The 17,531-nt window shown below is 45.8% G+C and overlaps 1 protein-coding gene across 7 annotated transcripts in view; it reads right to left on the reverse strand.

Moving 5' to 3' along the window:
• The window catches only part of SUPT6H (SPT6 homolog, histone chaperone and transcription elongation factor), a 32,288-nt gene extending 14,837 nt beyond the window's left edge, over nucleotides 1–17,451 (reverse strand). For 2 of the 7 annotated variants that reach the window (XM_058560265.1, XM_058560259.1), the window contains exons 1-19: nucleotides 17,298–17,451; nucleotides 8,455–8,586; nucleotides 7,519–7,677; nucleotides 7,345–7,421; nucleotides 6,794–6,986; nucleotides 6,470–6,554; nucleotides 5,561–5,834; nucleotides 5,075–5,176; nucleotides 4,710–4,826; nucleotides 4,040–4,129; nucleotides 3,692–3,834; nucleotides 2,888–3,036; nucleotides 2,640–2,738; nucleotides 2,020–2,149; nucleotides 1,784–1,934; nucleotides 1,456–1,610; nucleotides 1,063–1,258; nucleotides 517–656; nucleotides 277–394 (exon numbers count right to left, since the gene is read on the reverse strand). In XM_058560265.1, coding sequence (XP_058416248.1) covers nucleotides 277–394; nucleotides 517–656; nucleotides 1,063–1,258; nucleotides 1,456–1,610; nucleotides 1,784–1,934; nucleotides 2,020–2,149; nucleotides 2,640–2,738; nucleotides 2,888–3,036; nucleotides 3,692–3,834; nucleotides 4,040–4,129; nucleotides 4,710–4,826; nucleotides 5,075–5,176; nucleotides 5,561–5,834; nucleotides 6,470–6,554; nucleotides 6,794–6,986; nucleotides 7,345–7,421; nucleotides 7,519–7,677; nucleotides 8,455–8,563 — 2,487 coding nt within the window. In that variant the 5' untranslated portion in view covers nucleotides 8,564–8,586; nucleotides 17,298–17,451. Of the gene's footprint in view, nucleotides 1–276; nucleotides 395–516; nucleotides 657–1,062; nucleotides 1,259–1,455; nucleotides 1,611–1,783; nucleotides 1,935–2,019; nucleotides 2,150–2,639; nucleotides 2,739–2,887; nucleotides 3,037–3,691; nucleotides 3,835–4,039; nucleotides 4,130–4,709; nucleotides 4,827–5,074; nucleotides 5,177–5,560; nucleotides 5,835–6,469; nucleotides 6,555–6,793; nucleotides 6,987–7,344; nucleotides 7,422–7,518; nucleotides 7,678–8,454; nucleotides 8,587–8,719; nucleotides 8,801–10,483; nucleotides 10,507–12,181; nucleotides 12,258–14,072; nucleotides 14,235–17,297 lie in introns of those variants that run through there. The other 5 variants (XM_058560261.1, XM_058560264.1, XM_058560260.1 and 2 more) reach the window with 5 other exon arrangements.
• Nucleotides 17,452–17,531: the final 80 nt, after the last annotated feature.

The following is a 17,531-nucleotide window of genomic DNA, read 5'->3' on the forward strand; positions in this document are numbered from 1 at the left end:
CAGATGCTGGTAAGAACAGAGGCAGTGATGGCAACTCCCAGAAGCACACAAGGCCTAGAAACTGGCCTTCAGCCAGAAATAAATTCTGCACCAGAACTTGAGTGCCATCTATTGCCTATGCAAGTGAGACTTATCCCAGGGCACAAGGGGTCAGTGACCAGGTCAGAGATAATCAAGGTCTTGCATGGGTCGTTGCTTAGACCATAAACATTTATCCCCACTGAATTATAAGATGTACTCAAGATGTACACTTGGTAACCTGTCCCAGCCACTTGCCTTCTTTTCTCGTTCTTCCTCTCTCCATGCAGTTCGCCGTTTGGTAAAATGCGGCAGCCGGAGGAAGTCTGTCACTTCTCCCTCACCGTTCACCAAGGCACAGAACACAGGGTGATCTCTGCCAGCCAGACAGGAAAAGGACAGTGTGATAATCAACAATATGAGGATATGAGTAAGAGACAAACGAGATTAGGAGGTCAGGTAAGGGGTGATGTTGGGCAGGCAGGAATAAGCAGTTACCTGGCAGAGGAGAAAGCAATGCCTAGGACTCGGATGCCCTTCCCTTGGTTCTCATCCATAAAGTCATCGTCTTCCTCCACCTGCTGATCTGGCCGGTAGGGTGCCACCCTCAACCAGTTGTAGAGCTTTCGACTACAGGCCTGGGGAGGAGATACACCAGACACTATGGCCATCAGGCTCGCCAAGTGTGCTAAAGAAACAGATGCAGCACACATATGCAAATGTTGTATTCATATACGCACACGTTCCTAGCCCTTGGCAGGCTTACAACCTGAAGGCATACCTTGCATTACAGGAGTGTACACAGTGGACAGCAATATAAACAAAGAATGTTTGGATGGGAGAAGAGGGTGGGAGGGAAGAGCCTCCTCAACTGGGGAGGTCTTGGAGTGACCAGTGGCCTTGTTTGTACTCCCTCTCAGATTACACTCTGCCTGCCCCCAGTGTTTCACCATTAGCTATGGGACTACTATTAAGCAGTTTCATCACTCTCAGCTCTAGTTTGGGGAAATTGTACGACTAAAGACCATGAGTTTCCAACTTCACCTTTATGACATATTCTTTGGCTTCAGCCAGCAGCTTGTTCTTGAGCTCTTTGGCCATCTGCACGTAGAGGAACTGCTGCAAAGCTCGCTCGATAGCCATGGTGCGCTGCCGGTTCCACTCCTGCACCTGGTGGCTGAACTCATCTCGGTAGTAAAACTGCTTGATCTCTTCGAAATATGTCTGGTCATTGCCATAGCTGAGGAGAGACAACGCTGTGGTGTCAGGGATGGAGAAAAGGTGATGCCCAAAGGTCCATGAACACTGTGAGTGAGCCAGGGACAATGGCTTGCTCAATTCTGAAATTGTGGTTCACAGTTCTCAGCGACCCCTCCCTCCCACAGATGCCTCATCAAGCCCTCCCCAAAGAGCCCTCCCCCCAAGAGCTTTGCTTACCCTTCTACTCCCTTCATATCTATGCTGATGTCAATGGTGAGCAGCCCTTCATCTTCAGCCAGGCATATCCTGAGGAACTGGTCATCTCTCAGTTCCTTAACAGGCTTGTTCTTTAAGTACTTGAAGGAGTAAGCATAGTGGGCCTCATCCACATCCTGTACACATCAAGGGGGAATCATCAACCTATGCACAGGCTGGGCTTGACCCTGGGAGAAAAGACAGCCTCTCTGCTCTCAGGCAGATAGCTCAGTTAAATGTGAAGGCAAGAAACTCAGTTCAATCAGAGAGCTGGGCCACATGTTGGATCAAAGCCCTTCACCCAGCTCACCTTTCTACCTTTCTTGGTGGGGGTTATATTTAGCTTGGCTCTCTCCTGGAAAGTTTGCCTCAGCACCTGTCGGACAAGGGGCTCTCGGGCAATTTGCAGGGCTACCATGTAGCGGGCACCTTCCAGCACAGCTTCTGGTGTAGGGAACTGGCTGTGGGGAAAACGAGGGAGCTGCAAGATGACGGCATCTTTGCCGTCAGGCCCCTCCTCCCGCCAGCTACCTGCTGCATGCCTACCTGCAAACATAATCCTTGGCCAGCTCCAAGGGCTCTGCAGGAAACTGCTCTGTCTCGTGCCGCTGGTAGCTGTCCCGGAGGTTCTCCCCAAACTGCTCAGGAGTAAGCCCAAACTTTTTGGCAAGGCCATCTAAAGCAGGAAAGTGAAAGGTAAGCCAACAGCTGGGCTAACAAATCTCTTGGCTCTCAGAGTCTAGAGCAGCACTTCTGGGCACCAGGCTTTAAAGGGGTCAGGAATGAGCAGGACCAGGTCTTACAAAGAACAGTGAAAAAACTGACTTTAAACACCTGATGGGTTGTTACGAGGCAGAAGAAACAGAAATTTTCTACGTGACTCCTGGGCTCAGAACTAATGAGGAAGCCACAGTTTAATAAAAGAACTTCCTAAAGGTAGGACAGACTCCCTCCCCCTGACATGTGAGTTCCTCATTCCTTCAGGAATTTAGGGAGAGACTGGACCATTATTGTGGGGTGTGTGTGTTATGGGAGCAAGTGTTCAGAATCGGATCGGTGATTCACTCAGCTATCCTTTAAGTCCTCTTCCTACCCACTAGTGACTATCAGGGAACTCCCCTTGTTCAAGGCTAGAATGCCCAGGTCCTAAAGCAACTAGCTTTTACCTAGCCCAGCGCTCTGGCAGATGGTGTACATGTCCCTGCGGGAAGCCTGCTTGAGCTCTGGCCCCCTCTGCTCCTCATCTTCTGCCTCCTCACCTTCACCTAGGAAGAAAACATGAATCAGTGCTTTAGTATCCTATCACTCCCAAGGATCTGACACATGTAGAGAAGCCCAAAGGGCACTCAGCCAAGGGCATACTTGGAAATGTCATGGCCATCAAGCCTCCTGAGTTTTCTTTTCGAGCACTCACCTTCTTCATCTCCCTCTTCTCTTATACGCTTCAGCTTCTTGCGGCTGGCCTTGGCGGCATTCTGCATCTTGGGGATGTCACGACCATAATAAAGCAGAAAATGGTTGTAGACATCTTTCAGCTCATCCATTGACTGTACATCCTTGAGTCTGGAGGGAAGGGACACAAGACCTCAATTGTCACCGAGGAAGGGTGTGTCCCAGTTCTGCTACAAGAGGTCCAATTTCCATGAGGCAAGATCCCAACTCGGATGGGTGCCTGTATTCTCCAATTATTAGAGACACATAATGGCCCCAGACCATTGACAATTGCAACCAAGACGTCTTAAACAAAGAACAGGTCAAACAAATGGTGGTCGGTGGTTGTTAGAAATAGAAACAAAAGGGGAGAGGCAGACAAGGTAGCGTGTCTCTAGCAAAGTTTAGAGTCACTGAGGTAGTCCTTGTCCCTCCTCCCCAGCTTCAGGACACTGGCCGCTAAAATGATCTGCTCCCCTCCCACACCCCAGTCTGATTCCAGGCTCACCAAGCTACTTTCTGGTTATAATTTGCTTTCCCATGTAGCTTTATATACAGGGAATATACAGATCAGCAAACATGACTATCTGATCCTTTTAACCTTTTATACCAATATGGATAACTACCATGAATTTGCCTGTCAGAAAGATCACTTTTGATGTGTTCACAAATTGGGTTTCTAAGAGATGGGTCTTGTGCTGAGAATTCTGCAAGGTTATGCTGCTCCTGGAGGGCCTGCCTTGGTCTGAGGGCTTCCCGTAAGTGGAATAAACCCTGCATATGCTACCTCTCCATGTCGGTGGTGTCCAGAGCCCGGATGCCATCAGCAAGGGGTTTGTCAGGGTCAGCAGAGATTTGCTCGTACTGATAAGCCTGCATCTTCTCAAATAGCCGTGTTAGGTTCTCTTTGCGGATCCTCAGCTGGGTCCACTAGGACAGTACAGGGCAGGAGTAAGGGCTGGTGTTCAGCCTTGGAGACCCAAGGCTGCTCTGTTCCTTACCAGGAGACCCTGGGGGAAGCTTGACAGGCCTGGGGGGTTTGGGCTGCCACCTGATACTTAGAGGAGAGCTTGGGCCCTGGTAGTACTGGTGCCCAATCCAGCCCTCAACCCCTTGGGGGGTGTGGATCCATTACCTTTTCATCCCATTGCCACACCCTCCACAGGTCATTGATGTGCAACTCAGGCTCCACATACTCTTTTCGGTAGAAGGCAATAAAAGGCACCTAGGGTGGCAAAGAAACTGCAGTCAACCAAAGAGAAAACGTCTCCAAGGATCCCCTTTGCGGGCCGGCCCCATAGCTTAGCGGTTGAGTGCGCGCACTCCGCTGCTGGCGGCCTGGGTTCGGATCCCGGGCGCACACTGACGCACCGCTTCTCCGGCCATGCTGAGGGCGCGTCCCACATACAGTAACTAGAAGGATGTGCAGCTATGACATACAACTACCTACTGGGGCTTTGGGGGGAAAAATAAATAAAATCTTTAAAAAAAAAAAAAAAAAAAAAAAGGATCCCCTTTGCCAGAGGGATAAATACCTCCAGGAAATTCCACAGTTGGAGGCTTGGCCTCCCTCACAAACCCATCCAGGGCATATGCTCTCCCCCATAGGGGAGGATAATGCTACAGACAGGGTAGCATCGTTCTCTTCATCGTTAGCATCTCCTTTGGTCTTCACACTTCTCGAGTCAAGGGACCACCGCTGAGGATAGGAGAAGGGGGCTCCTCACCTGACTTAGGAAGCTACCTTTTCCCTCATCCCCGAGCTGAATTTCTAACCAACAGGCCACTAGAGCTTGAGGTGCTACCTCAAAATGCTGATTTCGCATGAAGCCCAACGCCTCTTTAATCTTCTGAATTGTGCTGGGCCCTTTTCGACTGAAGCTGCTGGTTGGCTGCCCTCGGTCTAGGTAATCACAGCTTTCCTACAGTCGGAAGAAAAAATGAACAGCAACAACACTGTTACTTGCCTTGTCTTACCACATATGAAACTGCTTCAAGTTAACAGGATGATCTTATCAGATGAAATCTAGAAAAATCTCTCATACACCTTCACATACACATAATGTTCTGTACAAGGCACACAGATGTTTGGGACCAGGGAGGTGCGGCTCCTCATCTTGATGAAGCGGCTTCTCGTTCATTCAAAACATAAGGATATTTTGTTGGGTACCTGCAGAGAAATGGTTGGTGTGGCAAAGGCGTTCCTGTAGATCCAGTCAGCTTCTTCTTCTAGCTCATCATCTTCAGCCCCCTTGACTGGGATGGAGCGAAGCTGCACAGGATGAGACAACAGCGTGAGACTGCCTTTATCTTGCATCCCACATAAAACATAACGCCACTTCGGACAAAAACATGTGCTCCACAGGCACACATTTCCAGTACCTTCTGGAAAAGTGTCATCCTGGTAAGAAGTAGGCACTTCATATATTTGCTAAAGAAAGAGTGCCATTTCAAAAACCGTAAGCAGCGTGAGAGTTTATCTTCCCTCCTCTAAGAGCTGGACTCCTTGTACCCTGTGGTCAGATGGGGTTCAAAGCCAACTTCCTTGATACCATTGGATATCAAACTTTCTCTGCTACAACCCTTGTAGCAAGGAGGCTCAGGGCAGGTGATGACAGATTGGCAGAAGGACAGAGAGAGGCAGGCGGTTTCTTACCTGAAACCTCTCAGGCAGGTCAGTGGCTCGGATTTCATTGTCCTGATCTGTGAGGTGGCTGCTTTCCAGCTCGCTGGGTTCGTACATCTCAAAGATGCTCCTGCGGCTCACACGTTTCTTGGTGGTCTTCTTGGGGCGCACTCGGATCTCACCCTCGGCCTCATCGTCCTCATACTCATACTCTTCCTCCAGTTCTTCATCATACTCATTGTATTTCTCAAATTCGTCATAGTCAAAGTCCACACCAAAAATCTCCTGAGCTTCTTGCAGGGCCCTGTGGGTGAGAGCAAGAGGTAGTTGGCCCAGGTTTTGGTGAGAGCAGAGAAATGCAGCCCCTGCACAGATCCATTAATTGCCCCAAAGGAACTAAGGTTAAGAGAGAGGTAAATTAAAAAAAAGCATACTCACTATGGAATAAAGGCTTATCTGGGGGATATTTCTGGGGAAACTATTATTTATGGGGGATAAAAAGCCCATCTTTGGCACATTCCAGTGACAGGGATCAAACAGCAACAGGGAGGATGGGTTCATATCTTGCTCAGTGAATCCATCTTCTGCTAAAGCATTACAGTATTCCCTTAGAACAAAAGCTTTCTTCCAACAAAAATATATTTAGAAGGCCAATATATAAACAAATAACGATGGAGCTGCAGGTGGAAGAGGGAGGCTGGAGCCTTGCCCAAGTGTGACTCCACCCTAATCCCACAGTGGCCCTAGAATGCAAAGAGAGGTCTCAGGGATTCTAAGAGCAGTCTGAAATCACTGCCTAGTAAAGGCTATTTAAGCCAGGGAAGAAAAATGGCTGAGAGCTGGGCATGTTCCATTTTTGGCAGAGGCCTCTGATCTCCTCCTTCCTGACTGGGTCCACTCAGATGCCTTGATCATCACCTCATATCAGACCCCACTCACGCATCTGTGTATCCGGGAAGCTTTTTCCGCCACTTAGGTTTTTTCAGAGGCTGTCCATCATCATCCACGATGAAGTCATCAATGTCTGAGTAGGGAAGCGAGAGGTTAGTGCTCAGAGGCAGGGGATGAGCCAGGACGGAATAGTTTTAGTTCCTACTATGTGAGTGGCCAGTGAGGAGAAGATAAGGAGGCTCCTAAAGAGGAACTTCTTTGTGTCAAATGCTGGGAGCCTGTAGCTGCAGAATGGTTTCCCATCCTATTCCTAGGGGCTAGGAAATCCCAACACCCATCCAAACACTGGCCTCCCTGCCTGATGCCACATACCTGACTCTTCATCATCTTCCTCCTCCTCCTCTGGAGGAGCCATGGGGGCCTCCACAGCCTCCTGCCCTTCTTCCCCTTCCCCATCCTGGAAGATTTCCTCTGCAATAGCCTCTTTTTCATGTTCCTCTTTGCCATATTCCTCCTCATCGTCGTCCTCGTCATCTGACATTTTTTTGACACGTCGGTATTTTTGCTAGGGGTGGGAAAACCTGCCTCATCAGGGTCTGAGGGGACTGGCATAAGGATGCCTGCTCACCAGTCTCACTCCCATTTTCCCACCACAGTCATGCTGACCAAGGGAGCGGGAAAGAACACATTAAGTGATGCTCTTTCAGCCCCGAGGCCCACCCTTGAAACTCTGACAAGCCTTTATGTGAGAGGCATCCAGATCTGGGATGCAAATCTAGGCTCCACAGCACAATACTGAGCAACTTTCTCTTCTCTGATGTTCTCCGAACTGTTCCAGATGTGCCTCCTCCCCCAGGACTCACTGAATTTCAAGGGTTTTTTCTTTCACTCCCAAGGACAGAGACAAAAGAAATGACACTTACTCCTCTTTTGACTTTGACACCCAAATTTTCCTCAATGAGGTCAAAATCATCATCCTCCAGGCGGTCGTCAAAAGATGCTGGAGAAAACAAAGTGTTACTCCTGATGATGGAGAGGACCCATCTCCACTGCAACTTCCACCCCAGCCTCACTTGACCTGAGGAGAGACTACTCACTGCGTTTTCTCTTCTTGTGGCCAACATCATCTTCTGAATCCCCAGAGTCACTACCCTCATCCTCCTCCCCTTCATCTTCATCGTCATCGTCATTGATAAAGCCTTTCAGGTTGCCTTGCTCATCCTGATCATCTAGGTTCTCCTCCTCCTCCTCCTCATCTGGAAAACATGCATGTTTGAGGCATGGAGTTGGGGAAACAGGCTAGGGGTGGGGCAGGGCTACCTGCTTTACCATGATTCTCCATCTGCTCTGAACCTAATGACCTGGGTGCCATGTTACTCTTCTGCCTAATCTAAAAATGCAAAAACATGACCACTGACTTAAGAGCAGCAGCATCTGGAAAGCACTATCTCTTTTCTACATTCACCATCTGCCTTAGGCAAGATGATCTTTCTAATTACTTCGGTTCTTTCAAAATCATTGATACAGGGTTTACAGCCACCAATAACCTTTTTTTCCCTCTCAGTTCATAAACTCTGCAGCTATATTCCTTCTTTCATCCATAATTCTTTTGATAAAACTTACATTTCCCTTCCCACCTTTAAAGCGATTTCATTGTTCTACTCTGCTGATGATCCTAATGGTTGGGTTTGGCCAGAGAACTAGGAAACTGGGTGCATAAATAACAACACTTCTAGGTCTCTAAAAGAGGGAAACATTACACACGTATTTAGTGGTTTACTGGCTGTCCCCTCCCACTAATGTAAACTCCATAACAGGTAGGTCTTTATTTTATATTCCTAGTTCCAGGCACACTGCCTGGCTTATAGCAGACAGATGTTCAGTAAATATTTTCTATGAGTGACTGAAAATTCTCAAGCTGGTACCTCATGTGTGATAACTTCTGTGCTCAGTCTGAGCCTCTCATCAGCAAGAATCCAACTATCCAAAGCTTAGCAATAGTGGGGAGAAGCTTGAGGCTGGGGCCTCCTCACCGTCATCCTCCTCTTCCACAAATTTCTTGGTGACCCGGGACACCACCTCGCCTTCATCATTGTATTCTTCCTCTGACTCCTCGGCCTCACTTTCCACAAAATCAGACATTGCTGCAGCTTCTCAGAGCCCGCCTGAAGAAGACAAGGGAAATAAGGAAGATGGGGATAAAAAATAAGACACATGACTTTACACAGGGCCCTTAAACCTTTCCACAAACAGCCTTTTAGCCACATGCCACCGCTCTGCCCACTCAATCATTTCCACCTGGGGAGAAGAGAGTAAGACTCAGATGGCTCCATCTCTTCCATTTTCCATTCCTCCCATGGTTGCTCCTCTCATGTGTACCTTCAAAAAGGCAATTACATATACTTGACTTCTCTATATATACCATCTCACTTCCCAAAGAGTTTTATCTCACTTACCACTTGGAAGCAGGAATGGGCAGATGAGGAAAGAGATTAGTGTAGGAATAATCATTTAAGTAGGGATATGGCAGTAGTGAGATTATGTGATTCACTCATACAAAGTTTGGCAAACAGTAAGTGCCAACTTAATGACAGGCACTTTCATATACACTATACCTAGCTATAGGCAGAATCAAAAGGAAAATCCTTTTCAATAAATTGAACAACATTTCATGAACTTGAGCCCACTTTTGTGAGTAGTGGTTGCGAGTATTTGGATGGAGAAGGGGCCTCTTTCGAAATATTAGAACCATAACTCTACTTTTATCATCTACCTTCCCAGCAAAGAAAACATTTGAAAGAGATTTCCATGGCCTACAAAATAAAGGCCAACATAAACGCAAAGATTGTTGGGCTTAAGAGTAGTGATCAAATCCTGGTCCCACGTATATAAACTTAAGCAAATTACTGAATGTGTCTGAATATTAATTTCTTTGTCTGGAAAATGGCAACAGCACTACGTACCTCGAGGGTAGTTGAGACTATTACGTGACATGGGAAAAGAATCTAGTTTACTGTTTCATTAAATGTTAACTGAGTTTGGATTTGAATCCTAGGCCTAATTTTCCTTAGCATTTTGTAATTTTGTACCAATGAAACCCAACTTCAGGGCCAACCCTGGTGGTCTAGTGGTTAAGTTCAGCATGTTCTGTTTCAGTGGTCCAGGTTCAGTTCCCGGGTGCGGACCTACACCACTTGTCTGTCAGTGGCCACGCTGTGGCGGCAGCTCACTTACAAAAAGAGGAAGATTGGCAGTAGATGTCAGCTCAGGACGAATCTTCCTCAGGAAAAAAATGAAAAAAAAGAAACCCAACTTTGCCTTCTACTTCCTTGTTTTCAGACTCATCCAAAGACTGGAAATGGCAATGGAGAACCTCAGAACCATAACATGGAGTTTCCTGGGCCTCGAGCAGGACTTTAACAAACAGCACACATCACCCAAATCATAACATCAAGATTCCATTCTGGAATCCCAAAGCTGGCAGCTGATAAACTCAGCATCACTCCTCACCTATCCTGAATTATGGTCCACTGGGTATATGTCCACTTTCCCCACTTAGACTATAAGCTTCTGGATGTTAGAGACCATATTCAATTGAACAGCTAATAAAAACCATGAAAACATAAATGGCAATGTGAGAGGCATTACAAGGCACTTTGTGATTCTGTACCAGATAAGCTATATCCTTCTAGGTGCTCTGTACAATACAGCAACTGCTAAGTATCTGTTAAATCAATTACTTACTTTTTCATGTTGTTGCCATCTTCCCAGTGAAAGATAGCAGTGGGATGGGAGAGAAGAGAAGGGGAATTAACAGCTACTTGAAATGGTCTGAGCTCTAGAAGGAGCCTTAAGTTCTGTGGCTCTAATTCTTCTGAAAATTACCCTTACTGATATCAACTGATACCATAACCAATTAACTTAAGATTAACTGAGCTCAAAGAAGCACAAGTAAAGATCCTGAGTTCTGGTGGAAAGGGAGGGGTAATGATATTGTCTTATGTTCAATTTTAGGCTGAGGTTTCAGGATACTATTCTTTTCAAACTCCACTGAATGCCTACCATGTACATACGCTCTGTTAGGAGCTGGAGATCTGAAGAGAAACAGGATTGTTCTCAAGGAGTTGACTTCTGATAGAGGGAGAGAGATATGAAAACAAATAAGGGCCATAAAATAATTTTATGTATTATCACGTACGTATACAGCAGGCACAGGAAGAGAACCGGAAAACAAACAAACCAACCCACAACACTCACACAAAACCCAACCAAAACTAAAATAGGCCTTTCCTGGGTACTCTAAGCAATTAAAAAAAATGTGCGCTGAGGTATAATATTTATTGCACACCTACCAAGTTCCAGACACTTAACAAATATCCTACTAACCCCTACACTGTCCTATGAATTACAGCAGGCTTCTCTCTCAACAAAGGAGGAAATACTCAGACAGATGAAGTCACTTGTTCAAGGCGACACAACCATCAACCGCAAGAGCTGAGATTTGAGTTAAGGTCTGTCTGACTCAGAAGTCACAGTGTTCTGTGACTATATCAGTAGTTCTCAGTGTGGTCCAGGGACTATCTCCTCCTTTCTCTTGTGAGGGTACAGTGGAGTTTTCCAAAGGTTATATGATGTATAGTATGACAACAGATTGAATACAGAAGCATATATGATAATCCAGCTGTATTCTCTTAAGGCAGACATTAAAAAGATTTGCCAAAAAAAAAAAAAAAAGTAAAACAATGCCACTCTTACTACATTTTCTGGGTTTTGAAGATTATAGTTGTTTTTCATAAAAAGTAGTATTTATGTTAAACTGTAGTGGGTTTATTATTTTTTCCCAGTTTTATTGAGAAATAACTGACATATTGTGTAAGTTTAAGGTGTATAATGTGCTGATTTGATATACTGGTGTATTGCAAAATGATTACTTTTTTGTGGTGGGCTTATTATTATTTTAAAATGACAATATGTCTCAGTTTTAATCTCTAATCTGATAAATATCAAATATATACAAATCTCATAAATATCACTAGATATAACTCACATAAACAAAATGTCTTTGGAATCTTAAATTATTTTTTTTTAATTTTTTAATTTTTTTGAGGAAGATCAGCCTTGTGCTAACATCTGCCAATCCTCCTTTTTTTTTTAGCTGAGGAAGACTGGCCCTGGGCTAACATCCGTGCCCATCTTCCTCCACTTTATATGGGACGCCGCCACAGCATGGCTTGCCAAGCAGTGCGTCGGTGCATGCCTGGGATCTGAACAGGCGAACCCCGGGCCGCCGCAGAGGAGCGCGCACACTTAACCGCTTACGCCACCGGGCCGGCCCCCTTAAATTATTTTTAAGAGTATAAAGGGTCCTGAGATCAAAAAGTTTGAGAGCCACTATACTATACCATTGTATAGGCCCCGTCAGGTGGTGATATAGGAAGCCCTGGGGTTAGACTGATGCCCTTTTTTCCCCAAGATCAGTATCCTTAAGGTCATTTAGCTGGAGTACTGCCAAAAGTGAGTAGCTAAAACTTCTGCCAATTAAATCTGGTGCTCTAATTTTGACACCCACCCCCCCAGCTCTGAACTGAGCCATTAAAAATAGATTTGGGTACGGCAGCCCCCACACATAGCTTGCTTTAATTAGGCTATCAGACCCACAAATTCAGCCTTGTAAGGCCTCAACATCTTCACATTAAATGCCAGCTCCTGCAGACCAGATGAGTCTATAGCCTACTTAACAGAGAGAAACAGACAGCCTACCTGATGAAAACAACAGCTTTCTTCCATCCAGGGGGCAGCTGGTGTTCTGTGCTGCATACAGCTTTTCTCCCATTCCCTAGGTTAGCACTAAAGTACATGTTGTGCTATAGCTGGGGAATGCCTCCAATCTAGCTCACTGCCAAGACTTCCAGTTAAAAGAGGTGTGCGAGAAGCAATCCTGACTTGCTGCAACTTGCGGAGCTAGATGTGCAGAGGGTGCTGCAGCAGCACTGCAGGCCGAGGTTGGCAAGCAGCAACTATTCCAGAACAAAAACACTATTTATGAGTACATGAATATTATTAATGTATGATATCTGAGATGATCCTGATGTAGTTTGGAGTTTGTATTTAGTACTTACGCTCTCGAATTTTCCCCATATTCAGAATGTAAGTTAAATTTGCTTCTAAAATAGATCTAGAAGGGGAGTGGGGTGGTGAAGGGGGAAGGTTTCTCCAGGCGGAAGCACAGATACAGTACAAGATGTGGCTCTGAGGGAGAGGCTGGCGGTTACCATGACATTCTCTGGAAAAGGAATGGAGCTGGGATCAGATTGCCACAGGGGAGGCCCTCAGCCCTCCCTTTGAACAAGATGATGTAGGAGGCAATTAAAAAGCGACCAGAGCAAAAGAGATGTTTGTTAATTCCCTCCACTGGCAGCTTCAATTAACATTTACTGTTTAAAATAAACCAGTAGGGGCCGGCCTCGTGGCGTACTGGTTAAGTGCCTGCGCTCTGCTGCTGGCGGCCCGGGTTCGGCTCCCGGGCAGGCACCGAGGCACCACTTGTCAGGCCATGCTGTGGTGGCATCCCATATAAAGTGGAGGAAGATGGGCACGGATGTTAGCCCAGGGCCAGTCTTCCTCAGCAAAAAAAATAAGAGGAGGATTGGCATGGATGTTAGCTCAGGGCTGATCTTCACAAAAGTAAATAAATAAAAATTTTAAAAAACCTGTGAATAAAGTTACAACAAAGCATAATAAATGTTATATGATAGTTATGTACCAGGACTATGAGAGCAATATGAAGAGACAGGTCAGAGAATGCCTCAGAAAAAGTGATGCCTGAGTTGAGAGGAGTTAAGAAGATAGTCTGGAAAAAGGCAACATGAGCAAAGGCTTAGGTTTGAAAGGGCCTAGCAGTCTGGGGAAAAGCCCCAGAAGTCTGGTGTGGAGTTTAAACTACAAGACACTCTGTAGTTTATGAGCAAGGGCCTAGGGCTATTCCAAAGGTATTCATGAGTGACTACCCAATCTGGAATCCAAAAACCTATAAGTTTAATAAATAAAAGTATTCAGAGTCCACTTAGGACAAGTTCTTTTAAATTTGCGATTCAGAACTCTGTTATGAAAAATCCTAATAACACCAAGTCAAGACGTTAAACTACAGGCAAGATTAATCCTACCTATAACCATCTTAACATGCACACCTTATTTACAGCAAATAACACTCTTAGAATCTTTTCAATGCCAGGGTATAAAAAGCATTATTGTTAATAATGGTTAACATAATAAGTAATTTAAAAATATTACTTATCCCTTTTCTTTCCTTGTTTCCTGGGGGAACAAGGAAATGGCAAAAGAGGAGCAGAAACAATTGAAATATGTAACCAGATTCAGAATCCCTGCAACACAGGGAGGGAGTAAGTTACAGAGCCTTGTGCCCCACACTTGTGAACATACAGTTCCTGCTCTAGCACAGGGGCTAGCAAACTACAGAAGGCCAGATTTGCCACTGTGACACAAAAGGAGACACAGATAATATGTAAATAAATGGGAGTGGCCTAATTTAGCCCAGGAGCCTTAGTTTGGTGACTCCAATCTAGAAGTACAGAGGGTCTTTAAAGAACTGATGACAAAGGTACCACAGAAGCCTGTAATAAAGGACTCTAACCTGGTTTTGAGGAACTGACTTTAAATGAAGACCTTAAGAGTGAGGAGGAACTGGCTAAGTCGAAGAGCTGGCTTCTTTGGAGGTGGTTCCAGGAGTGGTGGTGTTTGAGAAGAGTGCTCCCAGCAGAAGGCCCAGGATGCTCTGCAGCAAGAACGGTGAGGGCTAGTTTGGGGGGAGAGAGCAGGTTTCATAATGAGTCAGAGGTGAAGTCATATAGGATAGGTAGGGTAAGTTGAGGATTTTGGACTCTGTCCAAAAGGTACTGGGAAGCCCCTGCAGAGAACCAGGGTATAAGAAGCATTACTGACTTAACTTACTTGCTAATTCAACAAATACTTATTTAATGAGTGCCTACTACATGCCAGGCATGTACAAGACAAAGTCCCTGCCCCTAGGACACCTGTATTCTGGCACAAAAGACAAACCACAAACAAATAAAATAAACTAGGGGCCGGCCCAGTGGCATAGTGGTTAAGTTTGTGTGCTCCGCTTCAGCAGCCCGGGGTTTGCGGGTGTGGATCCCGGGCACGGACCTATGCACCACTTATCAAGCCATGCTGTGGCAGGTGTCCCACATATAAAGTAGAGGAAGATGGGCACGGATATTAGCCCAGGGCCAGTCTTCCTCAGCAAAAAGAGGAGGATTGCCAGCAGATGTTAGCTCAGGGCTAATCTTCCTCACACACAAAAAATAATAAATAAATAAATAAACCTTGCTATAAGTGCTAAAAAGGAAATAAACACCTTCACCTCTGAGAGGGTGAGTTTAGCCTGAGATGTCAAGCATGGGTAGGATACAGTATACCGAGCCAAGGGAAGAGGTTCCTGGTATAAAAGGTAGGCAAGAACTTGGCATATGGTAGGTGATGTCCTAAGGCCAGTGTCTCATCAGAGAATGGTAAAGGCAGCAGAATGGGAGGGGGGGAGGGGCCTGCTCAAGTGGGCTATGAAGCCCATAGACAGCCACTGGAGAATTTTAAGTAGGGAAATGACATGATCTGACCTCACCTGATACTGCTATGTAGAAAATGGACTGGAGGGGGATCTGAGTAGAAGCAGGGAAAACCGAGGATACTATTGTGGTAGCCCAGGCAAAAGATGATGGTGGCTTGGAATAGGGTGGTAGCAGTGGAGATGGAAAATAGAAGACAGATCTGAAATACATTTTGGAGGTAGAAGTGACAGGACTTACTGAAAGACTTGGGGAGGTAGGTAGTAAGGGAGTAGAATCCAATATGATTCTCAGAGATCTGGCTTTGGTAACCACGTAGATGAGAGTACCACTTAGTCAGACAGGGAAGACAAGGTTTGGAACGACGACAGGGAAAACCAAAGTTTTCTTTTTGTTGTGTTAGGTTTGGGATGTCTAAGAGACATCCAAACGGAGCTATTAAACAGGCATTCTGTGTGTGCTTCTTGAACACAGAGAGGGCTGGGCTAGAGATTTGAACTTGGGAGTTGCCAGTTTTCAGAGGGTAATTAAAGCCATGGGACTGGATCACCTAAAAGCAGCATGAAGAGAACCCAGAATTTAACTCTGAAGGAAATTCAACCTTAGGCACTAGGTAGAGAGCAGAAGTGGCTAGCAAAGGAGACTGAGAAGGAACAGCCAGAGAAATGGAGAAAATTCAGGAGTGAAGAGTCAATGAAGCCAAGAGAAGCTTCAAGAAAAGAATAAACTGTGTTGAATACTCCAGAGACTGAGGAAGATGAGACAAAGTATCCACGGGATCTGGCAATACAGAAGTCACTGGTGACCTTGATGAGAGCAATTTCAACGGAGTGGTCAGAAGAGAAGCCAGACTGGTGTAGGCTGAAGAATGAATAAAAGTTGAGAAAGTTGACACAGATAGAAATCTGCCTACGAACAGAAATCAAAAAAGTAGGACTGTAGTTGAAGAGGGATGAAAGGGATACCACAACATAAGTTGTACGTCGATGGAAACAGATTTTTATGGAGAGGTAGGATTTAGTGATAGATTTTATGGAGAATAATGGAAAAGAAGAATCCAAGGATTATACACAGGATTCTGATTGTGGTGCCATTTACTGAGACCAAGAACATAACAGCAAGGGCAAATACATTTGCCTCCAAAGACCATATTGGGTCTCCACCACACTGGGTAGGCTTCCCTTCTTGTGAGGGTCTACTGAGAGAGAACTGTAAAATGTGACCGAGCCTCTCCAGACTGCACTACTTCCTGATATGATTAATCTCTTCTTGAGATTTAAACCTCTTAGGGATGACAATACTATGCTAATCCAATCTAGTAGCCACACAAGCCAACTGAGTAAGAATGGATTTGTACTGGCTGAAGGGACACAAGTCATGGAAAAGGGCTCTATATTCACAGCTGATGGGGGAGCAATCATACCTTTGTAATCAATACACTGAAGACTTAAAAACCAGTAACTTTCAGATAAATAGTGAAACCAAGCTTTTTTCCCCAAAGAAATTAATCAAATTCAAAATTGTTTACACTCTCCATGTTCATTAATAGCAGCGATGTAACTTAAAACTCCCTTGCTACTTCTGATATTACAGTGAATTTCCATGGAGTATTTTCAGAGAGCCTAGGCCTCCTCCTAAAGAAAAATAAGTATCAGTTCTTGCAACAACCAAGGGAAACGAACTGCTCCAGGCGGTTCAAGGGAGTGCCTGGAGAAAAAGGTAGAAACTGGAAGAAAAGAAAACTTTTGACTTAATAGGCCATTCTGATATTTGAGGTAGGCGTTTGATGGATGTAGCCATTTATGGAGAGTTCTAATTTTATTATTCAACAATATGGGAAAAGATGGAATTCGGCATCTCCCTCTAGCCTGATGGCAGGGCTGCTGAAAGCTCCGTAGCTTTCACATCCCTAGAACAAACAATTCGATCACCTGATCCTGACTCAGAAGCCCCAGGTCCCTTCCATTTCCAATCCTTTCGCGTGGCCCAATTTTCAGAAGCTGCGAGAGAGCGACGAGATCCCAGAAAGCCTGTTGATGCAACAGACCGCCCTATTCACAGGTTCTGGGTGGCAAAGAATTGCGAAAAGCTCTGTGACTCTGAGCAAGTACGCTGCTTTCGTCCTCCTTTTCCCTCACAGAGCAAGGAAGGCCGAGGGCCTCCTTCTTCCCGCATACGGTCCCCACTGCCTCTTCCCTTACTGGACCAGGCCCTAGGAGCCTAGTTCCCCACCTGACGCATTCGAGGAACACGCTTTCCAGTCCGAACTTTACCTGCCGGAGGCCCGCCGCTTCTCCGGCGCGCTAAGCCCCCACCGAGGAAAATGGAGTCGTCGAACCGAGACTGGGAAAGGATAGTACGGACCCACCGCACGGCCCCTCCGCCGCCACCGCCGCCGCTGCTGCTGCGTCAACGTGCTACGTCACTTCCGGCTCCCTGTCACTGGAAGTGGGCGGGCCATTTCTTGCTCTCATTTCCCACCCGGCTATCGGGGCTTTGTCCGAGGG

Source organism: Diceros bicornis, chromosome 18 (assembly GCF_020826845.1).
Source record: "Diceros bicornis minor isolate mBicDic1 chromosome 18, mDicBic1.mat.cur, whole genome shotgun sequence".
NCBI classification, from domain to species: Eukaryota; Metazoa; Chordata; class Mammalia; order Perissodactyla; family Rhinocerotidae; genus Diceros; species Diceros bicornis.